Consider the following 22,715-nt stretch of genomic DNA (forward strand, 5'->3'; position numbering starts at 1 on the left):
AAAATTTGGAAGAGTCCTACCACCGATATATTTGTCGGATCTAAAAAGAATTATACCGGATTGAAGTATAAAACTAGCACAATAAACTCCAAGCAAAACAACATCTCACGGCGATGGCTAACCTCACACTATCAATACTTAAAAGAGTTTAGAGTGCTATATAGTTTAACATAGGCCGCCGGGCACGCCAGTCTCGCACTACGTTAAATAATGAAGGCCGCACTCAACGTGTTAACTAAATAAATAAAAGTTGATATGTCTTTACTTTGTACTCTCCAGCTTTCTTGCGTAGCTCCAATACTTCTCGGTACCACGAATCACCATCCTGAACTATTAATGGCTCTGGCTTCTCCTTGGCTTTAAATTTGCCTTCTACATATTCATACTGAGAAAATGGCCGGAATTTTTTCTTGTATTCACTATTGAACCCAGCTTGACTGTAAAAGAAGATATACTCGTGGTTAGTATTTAACTAGGACTAGATATTTAGTTTTTCATTGAAAGATTAGTTGAATCAAATATTATGATGAATCATAAATATTATGTTTTGGCAGGGCCGGCTAGAGGGTGGGGCAGGGGGGTCTAGAGCCCCGAAGTCCGGGGCTCCAAAGAGGGCCCTGCCTGGTCAAAAATAATTTTTTTTCTGTACATGTAATCTGCTTAAGTTAAAAAGTTTAGTATGGTTTTCCAGTTTACTAAGTATTAATTTAATTTTTGACTTGAATAAGGTTGCAACTGTGAGCACGTGAATTAATCAAACTATTAGGCATTTTAGAAATCTGTTGTTAATCGTGTAACAAAATGGCATGGAGGCAGCTGGACATGACCACGGCTGCCTAAGTAATAAATCAGGAAAATAGGGGGCCCAGGATCACTCAGCCCGTGAAGGCTTTTCCAAACTGAAAAAGAGAGGTCAATGTCCAAGGCTTTTCCAAACTGAAAAAGAGAGGTCAATGTCCTCTGTTTCAACTTGATTTCTAATTACTGATCAATATAACAAGTTTGAACCCAAGAGCAGTACAAACTTTTTATATAACATCAAAACAAACGTTCAACCAAAGAAGAAGATTAGAATGAAGTGTGAGAAGAGTGTTGTTTAAGGTAGTTGCCATGATAACTTTGGTTGAGCGTGCAGACAACTTGGCAGACAATTGGCTTTGAAACAGAAACAATATTAATTCCGTCCAAACAAAGAGAAAAACAACTTTTTCTTTGCTTGTGTACGTTACTTTCAAAAAATGTAATCATGCAACAATGTGAAACATACAATATTCCATTGCAAATGGTACAATAAAACTTTACAATAGATCAAACTATTGCTAATATGCTACATCCCATTTATAATGGTTGACAGAAATTCTTGTTAATATAAATATAAGCGTTTTCATGTATGTCTACACAAAATGAATTGTTTCCAATCAATTGAAGTATGATAAATCTACATACAGCAGATAAATACCAACCTAAGTTTCTTCTCTTCTTTACTTAGAGATTCTTCCTGAATCTTTTCTTCTCCTCCGTCGTCCTGCATACATCCATCGTCCTGAGAGTCCGCCCCCCAGCCAACCAGAGGTTCTAGCTCTGGCCCTAGACAAATAATTATGTTACGTTTATTTGTAGTCAGGAATTTAGGAATGCAAAACAAAATACATTCTTTCCAAAAACAATGCCTCAAGCGTAATTGGTAAATTATTTAATCCAGTATACTGAAATCACACTAAATAATAAATAAATATACTGAGTTATGTTGGTTATCAAAGTAATTTAAATCAACGAAGTCAAAGTTAACATAAACAGAAATTTCTATATAACGTATATTAATAATAACCAATAAATGTATAATTTCAGTTGCCATTTTCTGACACTCGTCCATTTTAATATTTTTTCAATAAAACATTTTTGTGTCACACCACACGTAACAGAAATGTTTCTGTACAAGTACATCATCGTGTATCTAAGTTATGAAAACAAAATATTACTTTCATAAGAATAAGAATAAGAATCATTTATTCCATTGATCTTTTTACAAAGAAATAGGACACGTCATATACCGGTACATTACAAAATAATCATCTAAATACAATCAAGTTTCTGATACATCAAAATATCATAAAAAATACAATTAATTAGGCATAATAGCTTGTTTTAATTAAAATTTAACATCAAAATTACACTTGATAAAGTCACTTGTGCTGTAGAAAGGATTTTGAATTAGCCAATTATACTTTACATATTAAGCATATTTTAGACTTGTTTTCTTTGATTTTGTATTGAGTATGGTTAGAATGATGCATCATGTTTTGTTCGTAAACACATAATTTACATAATCTATTAAATGTTGTTGAAAGGAACTATATTTAAATAATGACTTAAAATGGGTATTTGTATGTTACCAGCAATTTAATTAAGCACTGAAATACAGTTAGTACGGGTTATTATGCAATAAAGATATCTTCTGAAATAAGTGTGACTTATGAAGAATTTACTTAAATAAAAGTGGTCATCTATATCAAAAATCGTCATAGCAGTTCAATGACTCTTATTACACCTATGCTGCCAATTTTACTAGTCCTTTCCTGGGTATTTGCTGTGAAATACAGACTGAGATAAGAAAGCCATAAAACAGTCAACCTCTTAGCCAAAAAAATTTAGTTCCCAAGGGTAAGCCCTTACCTCTGTCCACCCTGGTCAAGAAGTCAATCCCCTATTTATTATATCATTTAGTGATACAAATTTAAATTTGTATTAATTAATACTGGAAACCAAGCAGTTAGTTTATTTATGAAATTGTATGATTAACATAGGACAGACATATATTATGTTGTTTTAAGATAATTATGAATATAGTATACAGTATCTTGCGTCCATCTCAATTGACCAATTATATTTATTTAAAAAATTATTCATGGTTTCATTTGCTGTCACTTCCTTCTATCCTGCTTAGCGATCTTGTATAAAATGTCTTTGAGGGAATATTTGTATGCTGTATCTCAGGAGTATTTACTAACCAAATTTACGATCAGCGTCAGTGATCCTCTTCTTGTGAACTGCGGCAATGGCAGTGTTCAGTGGCATTATGTTCCCTGCTGGCTTGATAGCTCCCATGGACAGGGACTTTCGTGGAGGTCCTGTATTCTTGTCTTCTGACCTCTCCTTTGACCCCTTCGGCCAAGCGAACTGCAGTCGGTATTCAGTGCTTATTCGAGAGATGGCATTCTTTAATGCTCCCCCACTAGGCTGAACTGTCGCTATCATCTAAAATTGAAAAAGTATATTAGTATTTAACGTAACTTTTTGTATGAAAAAAGGTTTTGTTAATCAAAAATCGATCATTGATGATTTCTAAGCAGGCATCACTACAAATCATGCTTTCAAATCAATCATACCCTGCTTGTCAAATAAAGCATTTATGATGTCTACGTTGTCTTTAGGTGTATGGTTCGTTTACAATCAGACACAACAGTATACAAGCTACCTATGTTACAACTACAGTAGTTCTAAATGAAATTCGCTAACAGGCTTTTTATTGCTGTGCTGTTTAAGGGAATGCACAATTTCCCAGAACAATATACTTGAGTGCAGTTTGTCATAACATATTTTCCATAACAGCTAACTACAGGTATTTTGTAATAATTAATTAAAAACTTATAATTATACACCAAATGCTTGACATAAACTTACAAAATATTGTCTTTTACAGCTGTAAGACCAGCACATTTAAATTGCACTCTTTTAGATTTACATTACAATATTGAATTAATTTTATAGTATAGATATGAGAATTGCCTTTAAATTAAGGCCTCCATCGTGCTCCTTAGCTAGTTTAAATCTGAAACCAACGTAATGTGCCTTACTTCATCCACGACTATTCTAGCAGGTTGTCTCGTCATAGTATTCGAAAACGTTATGAAAGAAAATTAATACCACCAAATATGAATTGCAATCAGTTATAAGATTTCTATGGTCTCAGTTCACAACCGCTATTGAAGTACTGTATTTTGCCAGATGATAGACGTGAATGGAGAAAAGTGTTTTGACACGGATAATATGTACAAGGGGTGGCCAACGTTAGGTTAGTTTTGCATTCAGTTCATGGTGTGCCTGTACAAGAGAGATTTTATAACTAATATAAGTCTATCAAGGTCCATGGTCAGCCCTGGAAGTCTGAAACACACTGATCAGCCAACCATTGTCTCGATGGAAGCTAATAAAGACCTGCTGCATGTTTTCGTTTAGATAATGTACACAGACTTCAGAAAGCTCTCTTAGCAACTTATGCACATTTTCCATTGTAAAATACTTCTATGCATACATATCTTTCAACTGAGACTGAGACTAGTAATAAACAGGGATTGATCCCCTTTGTACAGAACCATAATCACAGAGTATTCATACTTGGCTGAAGAGTGTTTTATTACAATGACATGACTAATCATCTCATAGATTTGAACCCTTCGAAGTGATGGAGATCTTAATCCACGGACAACCCTTGTAAATAATCAAATTGAGCTTTAGTATTAAAATTGAGTAAATTTACTTATAACTTTGAAATACATGACTTAAAGTAATACAAACTTAAAAGGTAACTGTCAATAGTACTAAACCTTATGACATAAGCCGTTACTAACATAAAACTTAAGCTATATAATATGATAACATAATTGAGATAACTATGTTCCTAAACAGCCATTTTTACTTTGCCATTCATGAATAATAATTATTTATAATTTATTTTTAGTAGGTTATTTCTTGATCTAAGTGAACTAGATTTTATCACATGTTTTCAAGATTAAGTCCTTAGTTAAACTCTTTGGCCTGACTTCGTCAAGAAATCCAAAGATCAGGAAGATCAGGAAATCCAAACCATCTTCAATAAATAGTTTGTAATTCCCTAAAGAAAAATTAAATTTTCGTTAATACATTACTAAGAATTTGTCCATTGCAAAAAACTAAATCAACTTTTGCTACCATAGATTTATTAGAATTGATCTAATATTAAGCTAGAACTACTATTTCTGTTCAAAAATAAACTGAAATTATAGTTTATCTATCATCTTGAGATTTAATTTCAGTGTCCCCAGAAAAAAAATTGAAAAAACACTGATTCAAATAGTGTTTATAACCAATATTATATTTATGTTATTTTATACCAATGTTGGATATAAGCAATGTGTTTATAAGCACTATAATTGTCATAAAAATTAAAACTTTCTTATGTAATTTAGATTCAACCAACAAACTAACATTTTATTCAAATGAGTTTGTGAATCCTCCTTACTAAATATGAAGAAGAAGAATTTTTGGAAACCAAATGGTATCATACATAGCCTACTTAATTTTATTTAATTAATTATTACTTTTATTTCTTAATTATTACATAATTTTATTTCTTAATTATTACATAATTTTATATCTTAATTATTACATAATTTTATTTTTTAATTATTACATAATTTTATTTCTTAATTGTTTGTAGACTCAAAAAAAGATTGTCTCTCTTAACAGTAATTTAAGTACTCATTGAACAGATGATATAGGGTCAACGGTCAAGTATCCTTTATTTATGGTCATGGAGCTGTTAAATATATAAAATTAAGTACACTTTTGCTTTGGTCTAGTGCAATAAGTGTAATTTTAGCATTGCAAAACATTAATATTAATATTGCATCGGTAGATAAAAATATTTGTAAATCAAATAAAATTGGCCTACTACTGCAACTAATATGTAAGCTGTGTAAGCTGGTTTACATATGTCAAATAATCTATTTATGTTTAGAACAAGTGAGGGAATACTATAATGCACAAATACAATTGCAAACATAAAGATCAACAACACAGGCTAAGCTCATCAGCTTAACAGTAGCTCTTCATTTTACATAATGAACAATATTATTCAATAATACGATTCATTCTTACTACTTGTATTACTGAATCTGACGTTATTTAAACAAAAATTAGGAACTGATTGTAGAACACTTTTAGAATCTATTGCAATAAATCAAACTATACCATTTCAAACTGATTATGTTTGACAAATGTCCTACATGGGAAGAGCCATTTAATCTACTCAGGGGTGTGTAATGTTTATAATAAAGCCCTCAGATAATATATGTATAAAATGTTTCCGTCCATGGTAAATATTATGTTGGTTTCATAAACCACTGATATGTTTGCAAGAGGCAGATACATTTATTTTCATGCTTGTAAACCTCCTAAAACTACAACAACAAAAAACCAAAACTGAAAATTTTTATTTTATTTAGTGTAAAGATTTACACTAATTCTCAAGATACGCACAGGGGAGTTGATTTTGAGACCCTCAAAATCTATGTTTTGACTTTATAAAATTTGCTGATAGATGCATGAGGCTATTAAAGAGGTGCACGCTTTTAAATAGTGAAGACAGTTGTTTTAATTTGTCTGATAATCTAGAACTGAAAGATAAGCCGTATGTTACCCTTCTGCAAATAATCTTCCCTCAATTTTCTTAATTTTTTTCTCAGGTACTGATAGATTTTTCTGTCCTAAGAAGCTAGGCACGAGCTTGGGATTGCTTTTCACATTACTTCAGGCTAGACCTAGGGGTTGCGGCATAATCACTTAAATAAAATCCACTGGTGATTTGAAAGGATTTGAATCCGAGACCTTAGGGACCAAAGTCCCGCGCTCTACCACTAGACCAGTCTGCTCCCAGGTACTGATAGATTAGATTGAATATAATTAAAAAGTCAAATGTGTCAGTGGTTTTCAAATTAAACACAGAGTTAAATACAAACAAAACTAAAATAATTACAATATATTCATGAGCCATCTTTTAGTATTGAAGAAATCATGTTACATCCACTTCTATAGAAGATTATATTCTAGATAGGCCTACTATGAGTATGTACATCTGATGTCCAAGGTATATTTTGTTAAAAAAAATAACACAAAATTCCTTTCTTTAAGTTTAACAATTATGGCATGTTATTTTTCACAATATATATTAAAATACCAACTATTTTGTGCATTATAAAATTTGTTTGATTTGTGAAATCCCTGTGTTATTGAACTACTTCTAAATTTGCTACAGATCAGATAACTTGTCATCCTAAAAGCTACAAACATGCCAAATCAAACGTCTTAACTAGCACTGTCTTTGAGATTTTACATGCCATGCAAGCCCCACACTACGAAGCAGGGTTTCAAATTGTGAAAGAGGATTTTTGTTAAGTGTTGGCAGATGTATATTGATGAGAGAGAAACAGTTGTATTTGTCTGCAATGTAGGCCAAAATTTATCTCTTCACTCTTGATTTTTGATCATGTTGGAATAAGAATTAGAATTTGGATGAGAATTGCCTAAAACGAATAGTAAGAGGCAATATACATCTTAATATGTTTTGTAAATATTAAAATAAAATGTTTATTTTTTTTATTAAATCCAGATAAATTTAACTAAACTTATGTCAGTGCAAAAAATGTTAATAAAATTGTCAAAATTGTTATATTCTCATTCTGTGTTTAAAAAGTCACTTTTTATAATGAATTTAGAAAATTTTAATGTAAACAGTATACAGGACATAGAATAGTATTGGTTTGACTACATTTTAATTATGTTCACAGATTTTATAATATAATTCATTTTATTTTACTTATAATGACGAATGTTAATTTATACAAAAATAAACTAAAACAGGTAATTAACCATTATTAACAAATTAGAGTACTACATATTTTAATAAGGAATAATTATAGGTACTTACACAAAAACTAACAAGTGAAAAAATATCATAGATTTGATGATAAACTGAAAGATAAGAAAGAGATTGGAGAAGAAGTTGGTTGATTCATTGATTGAGAGGTAAGCATTATTAAATGTTGCTAAAAAGATCCCGTCTTTTCTTAGTGAACCTCCCAAGTATAACTGTAGAAAAATACTGAATATCTCAAAAAAATATACTGAAGAACGAATACTGTTTGTCAAAATCAATTACATTAGGCCATAAATACTGTGATTTGTAGTTATTTAAAGTGAAGAATAATTTATAACTATATTAGATAGGCATTTGCTGTAATTAGAGTACCAGTAAATTTGCATTTGTATATGAATAATAACTACACTATTAAGAGAATAGCACCACATTTAAGATTAAGATCTATAAAATGAATAGTTCTGTGATGCCTGATCACAGTTTTTTAAAGTAGTATTTGAATGTTTTTTTTTTTTATAAAAACACAGTTAGTAAAAACTAGACTAGCTTTAACTAATTTTAATTAAAACTTACAGTTTCTAAATAGGTAACTTCTTGGAAAACACTTTCATAGTAATACATCATAGAGGAAGTTATGTGTAAACCTTTGGTTTCAGACTGAAACCACTACACACTGCAATCAGCGCTTCAAGTGAGAGGGCAACTCACTGCCACTAGGAGTTTAGCAACAAAGAGGGAAATTTGAATAAAAAAGGGACTCCATTATCAACAAAGAACTGTGGAATATATGAAATCTGTGATGCAAATTGGAAAAAGTAGTGTTACAGATAAATGGTAGGCCTACCTAACATGGTAGATTAGTGGTAGTGGTAACCTTAGACTGACAAACTAGACATTCAGTCACCTGTGGGGTTAAACTCTACAGTAAAGTGGAATGCTATTAAGATTTTTTTTTAATAAGGTAAACTATTTTAACCAATTGATATCGGTAAAACTAATTAATCGGCCATAATCTTACTTAAATGTACATTATCTGCTGGTTAATTAAATTATTTTTAAATATATTGCTTTGTCAATATTCCACTGAAAATCCATAACCGTAAGATATAAAATTATGAAATTGGATTTCTAATAAAACATTAAATACTTAAAAGTTATGGTAAAGAAAGATTTGGCTATATTCTTTAATATTATCTATGAAATTACCTTTTGGTTTTATGTGAGAAGGGGGATTTAAAAGATTATTATATAAAAAAACTTCGATCAAAAGCTACAACTGGTATTACAGCTGTTAACAAGACCTACGGATTTTTTTGGTTATAGCAATTAAATTTTTAGTAGGTCAAGATACATAACAAAACTAAGAAGCAACGTGGCTAGGACTAGTAAATTAACTATTAGTAAAAAATCTAAACACACAATATACCATTATAAAGCTTGTACCACGGTGAAAATCAACAACGGACGAATAAAAAACCTCTTTCACAATTTGAGCAACTGATAAGCAGATGAAGCGTACCACCAAGGAAGCGTCCTGTTCAGAGTTGTATAGCTCAGAGTCACACCGCATGTTCATGTTTCGTAAACGAGCTTTAGGGCTCAGATATCGAGTACGGTACTCTGACTCTCCGGGAGGCCCTTCGGACTTGCTACGTCGGGAAGGGCCTCTGTCTCGGTGGCCACTCCGTTCTTCGGACTGCAACAAACCATAGGTGACCCCTCCGCCTACGAACCATGCACCGAATCTCACGTAGACATCGACAATACTCTGCAAAACTGCCCTTACTACTGCTGCGCCCTCGTGCCACTTACTATGGCTGACGCTCTTACAGGTCCTTCTCCGATTGCAAATAGTAAGATCAACAAGGTTTCATTGAGTGAACTGTCAACAGTGTTGGGAAAATACAAAATGGAAGGTAAAAATATGGGAAATAGACTAAAACTCTTGATAGTTGTATGCACTAATTCGCTATCTATCGTAACTCTCTTACATTTATGTTTTAATACAACACGCGTTTGGAATTAAAGTGTTTCCGTTAGTTAGCGTATCCTAAACTTTGCAGGAATTATATTTTCCCCTTACAACTTTACCCTTTTTGTGCACCTTTTCATTCTTATTTTTTTTGTTTTTCATATTGTCAATATTATATGACAAACAGCATTTTCAGCAATGTAAAATTTCCAAAAAAATCTTCTAGAAATGGCGAAATCGTAAATAGGTAGTTTAAATTTGTAAAAAGATCCACGAATTGTTTGTTCAGATCGTTAATAAATTCATCACAAGAAAACTATTTTGGGTGGCTTGCCACGACGTAGTTTAAACGTAAAACAATCCAGATTTTGATTTTGAACTTGATCGAATGCCTTCGGTTATGCCAGTTTTTTAAATAGGTATATTATTTGCAAATTGCAAACAACATTTAATAAACTACTTGACGCCAAAACCAACCCATGAAAGTATTAGGATCCATCGTTGACCTTGGATACGAACTAAACACTATATTCCCATGTCAAAGGCGGAATAATAAATAGTGTCCCGAGAGACCTAAAAAAACATCTGTTAAAAAACCATAAATGTCTAAAACACATAGCTTTTCGTATTTTATCTTGAATCATGGTCATTGTTTGTCCATTTTTTGTTAAGATTAACTACAGGTTTTTGTGTTAATAATAGTTTAGATCGTGCTTGTGTTAAATTATTTCTGTTTTTGTTATGGGAATTCGACAGTCCTAAACACAACATGTCACAAATATATTAACACAAATTAACATGACAATAAAAAACATGAAACCGGTTCTCTCATCAACTTATCTACTTGTCCCTGCATATTTAGGACACAGAGGAGGCAGCGACGGCAATACAGGAAATGAACCAGTGGAGTGTGGTGAGGCAAGAAGCCGCACCTTCCCGGTATCAATGTAAGTTTCGCTTTTCTTTCGCATCCCTAGCCTCCTGGAGATATACCGTTGTCTCTGAGACCTGGCAATGATAACTAAATCCTTTGTTACAAGTTCATGTTTTGGTGATGATTTTTGGGTAATTTTCCACCGTGTGTTACAACGTTCCAGAATCTGGAACCTGAGGTTGAGAACGGATTCTAGGTCAGGAAACGTCGTGAAAACATGATGGAAAATACCTGGAATAACCCCTCAAATAACAACAAATGACTGCTGAAAACGTTTATGAACTTTATTTTCTGTTGTTAAAGCACAATTCAGTTGTTGTTAAGTTCTTGAATGATATAGGGAAGCCTATAAAAATTTAAAAAAAAAATAATGTGGACTAGATTAACGACGAGATAACAACGATTTTTACGAGGTTTTACATGGTTAAATAATGGGTTTTGAAAGAGTTGACACAATTTGATCTTTAATTCTGTCCATTTTGCCACCAATCAACATCAGGTTATAAATACTAATAAACGTATTATGGATATTTCCAAACAATGTTTAAATTCTGCATTAAAAAGAAATGTATCAAATTTTTGTCTTCAAACTATTAAGTCCTGTATTGTTGCCGTTTTTATTTGTGTTAGTTTCTTTAAGATCTTAAAACTAATCGCAGATTTTTGGTAGCTTGGTTGAGTAAGAAAGAGTTGCATAATTGTATCACATGTGTATTTAATCTCAATACGTTCACCAAAAGTACGTTTTAAAATTGCTAGACGTTGTAGTGAGTTGATAGATCAGATACATAAGATCTACTACAGCAGCCTTGAAGATTCTTGAAAATCCTTGAAAATATCTTTACAGCAGAAAGACTACTTGTTAGTGGTCCAAGTCAAATAGTACAACTGTATTTGGATAGCTTCTTTGTTCCTTCCTATCACATTTGATTCCAAATGGGATTTCTGATTTGAGCTTTTTTATGGTTTTACAAAATGTTTGTCTATGTCGAATTTTAAAATTCCGCATAATGTTTTTAATGTTTGTACTGTTTTTTTATTGAAAGCATAATACATATAATGGATTTAGAAGTGTTTCACAATGTAGAACAATCTTCCACATTAGCTTGATGCGGTCCTTCCAATCGCAGATTTTAAAGTGTACGTCGCAATCAATGTTGTTGTAGTATACATACAAATGATAACGGATCTACGCATTATTCCCCAATTTAAAGTTTATTTCGCTACTCCGACGCAGATTTGTAAGCGTGTGTCGATGGTATTTTACCTAAACTAGCTGTATGATGTACGTACCCGAGCACGATCGACGATGAGGCTTGCATCCAAGGAGTCGTTGGACCCGACGCCATCAGACATAGCCAGAAACTCATGCGTCTTGTATGCCAAGGCCGGGTTCTTCTTGCGCCGGGGTAGCGCCGGCTCGAAACCGCCCTGCCCTGAAACAGTCACAGTCACGGTAAGATCAAATAAACCAACCTTATTTCAAACAGCAACTGTAAAATACATGCGCGCTATACCATATAACTGGCTGAACAGCTCTGCCTTGAAACATCGACGATTAGAATGACGATAGCAGCACAAAATCATGACGCCATGATGTGTTAGTAAACCCTTGTGCCTAAGAGAGAGTTATAAGGAAAAACATATATTAACTCATTTATAACACAAGATGAAACAATGTGACGACTGTACAAACCAACTCTAAAACAGTGACAGCTACATGGTAAAACATATAGAATTGCAAAAAAACAAACAACTAAACTATGAAACCATATGGCAAAGTAATAAAACACTTTACTCAGAAGCAGCGACTGTCGCATGGTAAAAATTGTTAAGATGTCGGTAAAATACTAAAATAGTGAAAGCCTATAACTGGGTGGCTGAGTTTTCGCTTACAGTTTAAACAAAAGAAAAGGCACCTGATTGAACCGGAGAAAAGTCAGAAGCTTTTAATTGGCTCGTAATACAGTAAATGGTTCTGACCTATAGAATCAGCTGATTGTTGTGAGTAATACAGCTGTCATCTCATTCATATTCACCTTCAAATACGCACCCTGGCGACATACAAAGCCAATCTAACCACCAAACCGCTCTACCCTGAAGCGGCAACATTTATATGGTTAACATGGAGAATATCGATGTTAATACAAAATCATCAGCGTTTGTATTGTATGGTTTACTGGCTTTAATGTTTTGGAGGCCGCCAACCTCTTAAAAAAAGTCATAATGTCTCAGTAATTGTTAGCAGTATGACACGAATAAACACAAGTAACTTACCGTATTGAGTTCTAGTAATCAAAATTTGTCAAACAAAAACTAGTTTCAAAGTATGATTGATGGTGTAAAAACCAGGAAGTACATTTATGTTCAAATTAGTGTTTTCATCCTGGTGTACGTTATTAATTGCTTTAGCAATAGGCCTACAAATAAATACATCACACCTTATTTTGAAGTTTGAATTAACTGTAGTCCTAACTAGGCTTTTTCGCAATGTATGATTTAAAATGGGTTTAGGATGTTCCATGAGGTTTGTAAACAAATACTGCAATATCTGAGATCCAAACAGATTATAAGACATCTGCTACCAAACATATCCTCTTATTCATCTCAACTTATTCTCCTCAATTATTAGCAAAACTTATTTATGGTAAAATAGCGTATCATATAATTTATAATTTCCTCAAATAAGAAGAATTATTTCTGTACAGTTACCCATTTCTACACCTCCATTTTTGTAAATATTCTTTAAAGTGAATATGTGGTCGTAGAATACAGGGAAGGATAATGTTTTAAAGATCAAGGGTATTCATTTTAGGATGAATTCTTTCTTTGTTATGCTCCAAATACAGAATAATAATTATTTGCAACCTAAAAAGTAGTTTATACGATAGGCTGTATCTGCATACTAGAAGCATAACCACAACTCTACAAGCACTATTGCTCATAAATTGGATAACTGAATCTTTTATAAAGCAAGAAACAAAAAAAAATACTACTGTATTAGAGTCAAAAATTTTCTTAAGAGCTCTTAAGTTTTTGAACTGTAAGCTTTTATGAAAATCGTCGATTCTAATACAGTAGTATTTTATCATGGTTTTAATTTTTTTTCATGTGAAAACAACTGTACAACGAAAATCACATGATAGTGTGTAGCCATGAATGTCTCAATTATAAACTTATAAACTTATAAACTTATGATGACACTACATATTGTCTCAGTTAATGGTGAAAGGGTATCGTACTGTATACGCAGATGCTGTTTCTAAAATTCGGGACACTAGATTTGTGATTTTTTCTTGATAAACGATAACTATAGATGTAATTAATTATGTGCATACTAAACGTAATCATCCATATAAAGTAATAGCAGAGAAGTAGTCATGATGGTGTCTGGAAATGTAGGGACAAGGAAACTTAGGGACACGGAAACTTGAGGACAAATAGGGTCGTGAGCCGAGGGGGAGGCAAACGGAGGCTGACTAAGCTCTGAGAACGACTCTTTAAATCTACTCGTTCTCTATTGTTATTGTACCTAAGTATATTTGTAACTACGACTTGTATTTAAATCTAGTTGTATCTCCTCTTGAATGTTTCACCTAGTTTAAATGGTTACTTTTGTAGAGCTTAGGGACAATAGATTTAGTACACTGAAGTGTTTTTGTAGGGTTATTATATATCGGAGTAAACTCGAATTGAAAATGATTATTCAAGCATACACTTTTAAAATCAAAATACACTTGAATATTTCCAAAACAATAGCTTTAACTTCGTGAGGATGTTATAGCCTCCGATTTATGTTATACGACCGTGAACATGGGCGAATTTCTCTCGTTTGTATTAGAACAATAATACAATATAATTCAGGAACAACCCGTGACTATCTATTACTGAGAAAGATTAAAGAAATATCTGTTGTAAAATGTAGCTGTAGGCATCTGGTACAAAGTATTCCACCTATTGCTATGTCACAGACTCGCGGGCAAGAATATATTATATTTCCAAATATACATTGGGCCATTTTCACCAATTTAGCGAATATAAGAAAAAAGAGTTTAATCCCGTAGCGGATCCAGCCAGGGATCCCTTGGCCATATAATCTTTAACCATCGGGTAATATCATATAACATATTTCGTTATTTTTATAAAGCCTTGTAAACCGATTTGAACCCTTAAAAAATCACTAAATTTTCGTTGAAAATATATGTCAAAATATTCAATCTTGACCATGCAGTCCTGTAATTTTCCCAGAGTAGGCCGCGTAAAATATTGTCATCTCAAGCGTTTCCGACAAAAATGACAGCGAATCAGAAATTCAGATATAAAATTTGAGTTCATCAGACGAAAAATTAACCAAATACACCATAATGCGACACAATGTGCAAACAAAAATACAATTTATTTCATAAAGTTTATCGTAGGCCTACATAATCACAAAAATATTTGAATTTTAAACTTGTAACGCTTAATTACGTCAGCATATCTTAACAATGTATCATGACATTATATTCAGTACGGTAATATTATTGCATAGAATGCGTTTATATTTTCTGTAAATATATTTAACTTATCCAAAATGCGTAAAAAAGTAGCTAGCAAAACTAGGCGATTAGGCCTGGATCAATCAGTACTTGACTGACTTATAACATTTTTAGGTTTACTGTTTGTAAATATTCAAATTATGATTTTGAAGTCAATCCCGTTATTGAACTGAAACAGGAGAACGATTCGTTTTAAAAGAGTCGTTTCAGAGCCTAGTTCAGCTAATCTCTCCTTCCCCTGTCGAACCCCTATTTGTCCCTAAACTCGCAATGATAACCTTCAAGATCGCCACTATTTCATTTGATTTGATCTATCAGGTGGTTCAGTTTGCCAACTGATAGTGTATATCGAGAGATAGTATATCTCCAACAAAACACTATTTACAACAGTTGCAGACATTTTATTGTATTTTTTGTCATTGCTAAGTTTTGTATGAGAGTTTTTAAAATCATCCAGTTCCTAAATTATTGTTTGGTAAAGCATCGAGTTAATTACACCCTTGTCGGCGAGGTATTGTTATTCATAGCACCATACCAATACCACAAGTGTCGGTAAATAGAGAAGTGTCCTTTTAAACATGAGAATTATGATTTTAAGATTAATAAATATTCATACTCGTCTAATATATATTAAGAAACAAAATGTAAACGCAAACATTATAAAGAAAAAAATAAGGATAAAAATGAACAAAAAAGGGCATAAAATTTAATGTACATTTGTATTAACACTACAACGAATATAAGGGGAACATTTACACATACTGTAGTACAAGCACAGAACACAAATCCAGTTTTCAACAAAATTATAAGTACAGTATTGGAAGAACAAACACCGACTAAAAGATCAAAATATTTAATTCAATGTAAAATATTTATAGGAGTTAAGATTATTTTAAGTCTTTGTGTGCGATATTTGTATACTGTAAATTCAAAATCACCGTCGATCAGACAAGATGTGTTGGTCATCATTAAATGTATTGACTTTTATAATAATATTTATTAGTTGAATTAGGTATTTATGTACAATTAAAACCCCTCGAAGGACGATCGAACGCATTTGTCTTGATAATAGTAATTTTATTTTAGGTCGGTAAAGTTTTCATAATAGCTTTCACTAATTATTCGCGTAGGTACTCACTAATAGAAATTTGACGTAATGATCGGCCACAATTAATTGTGATTGGCAAAAATAAATCTGAAGGTCTGGATCACTAAACATGGTTGCATAAATTCTCTCAGTACTGCTGTTAAAGGCCAGACATGTGACGGGACGACACCGAAACCCATCTTTGTATTGTGACGACTGCAAGCGATCAAACCTTTATGGTGGACCAATGATGCTGGAAATCCACTGAAGTGGATAGTAATGGTATCGTTTGACATCGTCATGACAAAATAATAACACAACTGGTGCAACCACAGCAGTGGGGTCTATGATAAGATTTAAGACGACTCGCTGAATCTGCAGCCAGACGAATCAATAGCCTCTACCGCCTGCGCTGAACCCCCCGCTCGAGGCTAGAACCCCCCTCCCCTTACGTCGAGGGCTAATTATTACATTACAATATTTAATAGACTGTCAAGCTGTGAGTCAGGAAACATATGCGAATTGTGTGATTTAAAAATGAAAAAAATATTGTTTGCTCTATACCACAAGACGGAATACAATTTCAAATCGATGAGAATTTTATAAATGTTATGAAATATATCAATTCTAAGAACCCATTTTTTTATAAAAAAACCCATTAGTACTGAGGTGGTCTCAGTACAAACTCACCTCTCATTCAATAGGAATAACTGCATTTTGATTGATCGATTCTTGAGTATAATGCAATTTTCTTGCTACCAAATGAAGTTAAATTCTTCAAACATTATTTGTACTGAAAATAAACATCACATTATCGATTTTCCATTTTCCCCAGAGGAAAATTTAGAATTTCCCACGGTTTACTGCAAATTTGGACGAGATTGTTATCTACACAAAACGATGAGATCGGGTATTGAAAAATTAATTGGTCCGTGATGATGAAATAGCCATGAAAATAAATTCACATTTTTAGCACAGAAAAATGCTTAAGTTTAATTGGGACATCGTCAGTTAATATTACAAAAATATGGACTTATCACTAGCAATTGTTTTTAAAGATGTTGGCGGCCTCTTTTAACCTTGCATTTGCCCGTCCACATAGACTACAGATCTGTGCGTGGAACGTATCCAGCAAAGCAAGGACCGGCAGTGACCAGGATCCGAACCCACGACATCCCGACTCACCTAAAATGACTCACCAATTGGTAGTTCTTCATCAAAATAATATAATATAACCTACTGTTGAATCAAAATTGTTGTTATGTTTCTTGAGGTGAAACATTTCATGAACAATTTAAATAGTGTGAGTTTATAAACTATCAAGCGACTACATGAAAAAAGTTGAGTTTAAAATGTAGTCTAAAATATACAATTACTAACATTGTCCATGAGATTAAGGTGGTAGTGAACACAGGTCAGTCTGACCACACCCAGCCAATTGCGTGCAAGCATCCGAGCTCGATATCGAGTAACTTGTAGCCCTCAAACAATGATTCGAGCACGCATTGTGTCTGCAGTCAGATTGTATGTACGAGTCTCTAGTAACTTGTCTAGTCTCATAGTACACAATGTCTACAGTTAACATTGGGTATAATTTTCAACGTTTAAAAATCGCTTACTGTAGAGATGACATATCAAATGAGGATGGCATTTTGATGCTGAAAAGATCGTAATATACGTAAACTTCAGAGCTGTGACGAGGTAATTATATTATATTATAGTCTTATTTTTTTCTCCAGACGTTTAAAAATGTCCATTGATATTCACAGATTCTTGTGGCTTTGTTCAGGATACGGGATGAAATTCTGTTTTAGTGTTTTGTATGTTTGAAAGTAAGTATGGTTATTTTTGCAAAAATGGTAAAAACAATTCTTAACAATAAAAATCAATTAAGAAGAAGTAATTTTAAAAACAATGTATTAAAACTATTATATTTTTGAACACTCCTACATCAGAGATTATACTATAAGCGAATTGTTATGAAAAAGTAAGGATACATACAAGCACACGATCTAGGATTATGTATTGGTGGGGATCTGGCAAAATATAACAGCATTATAACTCAAACGAAAGATCTGATCATGTGTTAGGCTCAGACATCTTTCACAGGTGGATTAAAACCTTGATCCTGCCCGCTTACGTTAAGCTTAAAGCTTTCCAAGAGCTACGAAGATTTATCTATACTCACATTTTATCAAGGTAAGAAGTATTAGTCCGTGGATATCACTGTAAACCTTAAATAAGAGCAATTTCAGTAAAACATGTCTGAAGAGCTATATGTTTTCGAAAAGTGTAGAATAACATTAAACCGACATAGAAACACTTGCACTGGAATTTAAACACCTTCGCGTTTACAACCACGCTTCAATCGTGAAAATAGTCCCTGATTGTTACTCTCTTGTTCCAACTAATATGTTACAGCAGTTTGTGTGTCCAAGAGATTATTTAAACGAACAAATATCATGGCCCCTAATAAAATGTAATATTTTATGTTCAAAGATTTGGTAAATTGTTACCCCTGTTCAATTGTTGGTCCCTCATTGTTACTCTCTTGTTCAAACCAATATGTTACAGCAGTTTGTGTGTCTAAGAGATTATTTAAACGAACATATCATGGTCCCTAATAAAATGTAATATTTTATGGTTCAAAGAGTTGGTCAATCATGGTCCCTGATTGTTACTCTCTTGTGTAATATGTTTCTGCAGTTTGTGTGTCTAAGAGTTTATTTAAAAGAACACATAATGGGCCCTAATAACATGTAATATTTTATGGTTCCAAGTTATCGTAATGTAAAGTTTTCAAGCAGCGAAGACAATGATGAGTTACTAAGGATTTACTCATATAGGATCAAAAACGTCTTTGTTTCCATGCGAACATGTCATGCACCAAAAATAAATTTGTAAAAAAGGAGCTGTATAACATTAGATTTAGAGATAGTTTTAAAGGTTTAAAATAATAATTATCACTTGCTAAGATGGACGATCTGAAAATCTAAAATAAAATAAGCTTTAATTAAAGGAAGAAAATACGGAACTCGCTTGTGGACTTTTTCAAACTAATTTCCACAAATTTACTATTTAGGGCAGACTCAGAATAATTGTTTCATGCCCTTAAACTTAGAAAAAAAATTGAAATGTCTGACTTACAAGTACACTGAAATGGATATTTGCAGGTTTTGTTAGTAAGAAAAAACTTAACCATAACCAAAGAAGCCGTGTTGCAAAATTTACTATAATTTTTTTTACACTATAATAGATTGTACTTGATCTGAGTTAGCAGAAACAACTTACCAGGCGTAAATTTCTAAGGGCAAAAATATTTCATCATGAGCTTGTTTGTTTAAAAGTTTAATCAAATTAGAAATTCGCTTAGGTTGCAGGTTTTAGCGATGAGGATATTCAGAATTTAGCAAAGTCGTGAAAATCCACGATTTCCCTCTAATCTAATAGTGGGTTGTTCGGCTTAAATTCACTGCTTATTTATAAAATTGGGCATAATGAGTTTCGGGTCTTCATTATTATAACGCAAGAATTTGTTATGGAACCTTTAAAATGAATTTGATGTACAGATTAGTGCTAAAAGAATTGTAAATCTTAAATTTTAGAAGGATGCTGTATTTTAAATATTATAATCCAGTTACATGCAACAGAACTAAGCAAGTTTCTATATTGGCCGCTACCAGGATAAATTTTCACTTGAATATCGCCTTAAAAGAGTTGGATTTAATTTATATTTTAATAACATTATTTGTAACGAGTAATTAAGAGTGTTTTTATTTGAATGTAACAGCTTAGTATGAAATAAACAATTTGTTTAGGATACATCCCTAAACCAGCAAACTACAACAGAATAACATGGGAATTTTAAATTTTCAGTTGTATAGATTTTTTTCGTACGTACAATAACACTTCAATATATCATTTTTTAGGCTCTACAAAATAGTTTGTAAAGAGATTGCAAAATTTTATGTTTTGGAGATCAAAATGGGAAACCACCAATTTTGATTCATAAACTCCCCATTCTTGTACCCCGTTCCCTTAACTTTGTTAACTTAATCGAGTAATTGTAGGTTTAAACGGTTGTCCGAATTTCATCAAAATCGGATTAATTTTGCTAGAGTTATCGTGCTAACGGGCACACACACGCGCACGCATACAAATTTATATGAATATTTATACATAAACCAGTCTAGTTCTTCAATGATAAGCTTATTACCTTTATATACAAATCTCCAACATTCCCTAAATGGAAAATTTGATGAGATAGGAAGAGGATAACTTAAACTAAAAAAAAAGAAATAATACAAATGTGCATACTGGCCTACAAAAAAAACCTCTTTACGGGTATTGCTGGTATTGCTATTGAATTTCTGGTATTATTGGTATTGCTGGTGATGTGTTATTGTCATTCAAATTAACTTAAAGAAAAACATTATACAGGGTGAGTTTTAATTGTCCCCCCCCCAACTTTTTTCTACATTTTTTCAAATATCAATCCCAGACCACTTCCAAACATTGTTGGGTAGTAAGTACTTCATTTTGACAAGGTGGCCATTTCCGGCCGCCATCTTGGATCCGCCATATTGGATGCAAAATTTTTTTTTTCAAATGTAAAGGTGGGGTTGTGACCCATTATTTCGAACTAAATTTTTACCCTGATTACAATGCCGCAAACCGTTTAAAAAAATCTTGATTCATTCTAAAGTTATGAGGGCTTTTTAAAACTTTATTTTTAGCCCATTTTAACATTGTGCATTTACAAACTAAGGCCATAATCTCAAAATAGTGCTAGATAAAGATAAGTATACACTACCAGTAATTGTCGACCTATTTTCACTTGGTTATGACTGATGTATTTTTTTCGGCCGCCATCTTGGAACCGCCATTTTGAAATGTGATAAATTATTTTAAATATGAAGGGGGCGTTGTGACCCATCATTTCGAACTACTTTTTTAAGCTGAACTTAATTCCATGATCCGTTTTTCATTTTCATTTTTTGATTTTGAAATATTGACATTTTTAACAAAAAAAATTTCAATATTTCATAAATAAAACTTGATAACAAAAAATGGATTGCGGCATTGTCTTCAGCTTAAAAAAGTAGTTCGAAATGATGGGTCACAACATCCCCTTCATATTTAAAATAATTTATCACATTTCAAAATGGCGGATCCAAGATGGCGGCCGAAAAAAATACATCAGTCATAACCAAGTGAAAATAGGTCGACAATTACTGGTAGTGTATACTTATCTTTATCTAGCACTATTTTGAGATTATGGTCTTAGTTTGTAAATGCACAATGTTAAAATGGGCTAAAAATAAAGTTTTAAAAAGCCCTCATAACTTTAGAATGAATCAAGATTTTTTTAAACGGTTTGCGGCATTGTAATCAGGGTAAAAATTTAGTTCGAAATAATGGGTCACAACCCCACCTTTACATTTGAAAAAAAAATTTTGCATCCAATATGGCGGATCCAAGATGGCGGCCGGAAATGGCCACCTTGTCAAAATGAAGTACTTACTACCCAACAATGTTTGGAAGTGGTCTGGGATTGATATTTGAAAAAATGTAGAAAAAAGTTGGGGGGGGGGACAATTAAAACTCACCCTGTATATTTATGTTACGAAACAAGAAAACACTAAACGAACCAAGGAAACTTGTCATAATAATTAATAGAAAAGTTTATCTACAAGCTTATAAAAATCTTAACACCATAATTTTATATTATTCACACTAGGCGAATTGTTCTACTATTCGAGTAGCACCAGGACCATTATCCAGGATTATAATCGTAATTATCAGTCCTATCAGCTGCCGCTCCGTGCTAAATGAGTGAACCTCAATTATGTGGTACAGGCGCTAACAAGTCATTTGACTAATTGACCTAGAATCATCAAATAAATAATAAAGACACGCGATATTTTACAAAACATTTTGTTGTGCCTTCTCTGAACTAATCATTCAATGCATGGCGATTCGGTCGAGCTGTTTATGTTGCGTTCCTAACATAGCAATCGCATGAGCAATCAACTGCTACAATAGTTTTCTAGTATGCATTTCGTTCGAAATTTCGCACAGTAAAAATGTAGAAGAATTCTCAATCTAAGATTCACAATAGCCTAACAGAGTAGAAGTGATTGTCAGTCGCTGATGATGAAATCGCCTCTATCTAAGGGTACATAATCTTCACTAATACTTCAAAGTCGCCGGTGTGGTCTACCTTTTTACTTTTTTCCCTAGTTCAAATGCAGTTACTGGTAAATAACTAAGAAACAATGCTCTCTCCTGGATAAAAAATACTAGCCAAGACAGTTCCGTAGGCTAAGTTACGTGACTCTGCTCCTGCAGTACGTGACAATTGCTGCCTAGAACAACGAGTTATGGGAGTGATATTGCCTTCTGCTCTGCTCTTAGGGTTCTCTTGGTTGACTTAAAATAAAGATAATAATGAATTACTCTTTGATTATTTAAAACCGTTCGAAAATGAA

At 32.8% G+C, this 22,715-nt stretch overlaps 1 protein-coding gene across 11 annotated transcripts in view; it reads right to left on the reverse strand.

The window, feature by feature from the left end:
* LOC128997907 (nuclear protein MDM1) overlaps nt 1-22,715 on the reverse strand; it is a 105,605-nt gene that overhangs the window by 35,564 nt on the left and 47,326 nt on the right. For 10 of the 11 annotated variants that reach the window (XM_054423726.1, XM_054423723.1, XM_054423725.1 and 7 more), the window contains 5 exons: nt 11,893-12,035; nt 9,213-9,389; nt 3,009-3,255; nt 1,464-1,587; nt 266-437 (listed from right to left, as the gene is read on the reverse strand). In XM_054423726.1, the coding sequence (XP_054279701.1) occupies nt 266-437; nt 1,464-1,587; nt 3,009-3,255; nt 9,213-9,389; nt 11,893-12,035 (863 nt within the window). The remainder of the gene's footprint in view (nt 1-265; nt 438-1,463; nt 1,588-3,008; nt 3,256-9,212; nt 9,390-11,892; nt 12,036-22,715) is intronic. The other variant, XM_054423728.1, reaches the window with a different exon arrangement.

The sequence above is a fragment of the Macrosteles quadrilineatus genome, unplaced genomic scaffold (assembly GCF_028750875.1).
Source record: "Macrosteles quadrilineatus isolate MER2022 unplaced genomic scaffold, UCM_ALF_1.0 Scaffold_7__1_contigs__length_78375512, whole genome shotgun sequence".
In the NCBI taxonomy this organism is placed as follows: domain Eukaryota; kingdom Metazoa; phylum Arthropoda; class Insecta; order Hemiptera; family Cicadellidae; genus Macrosteles; species Macrosteles quadrilineatus.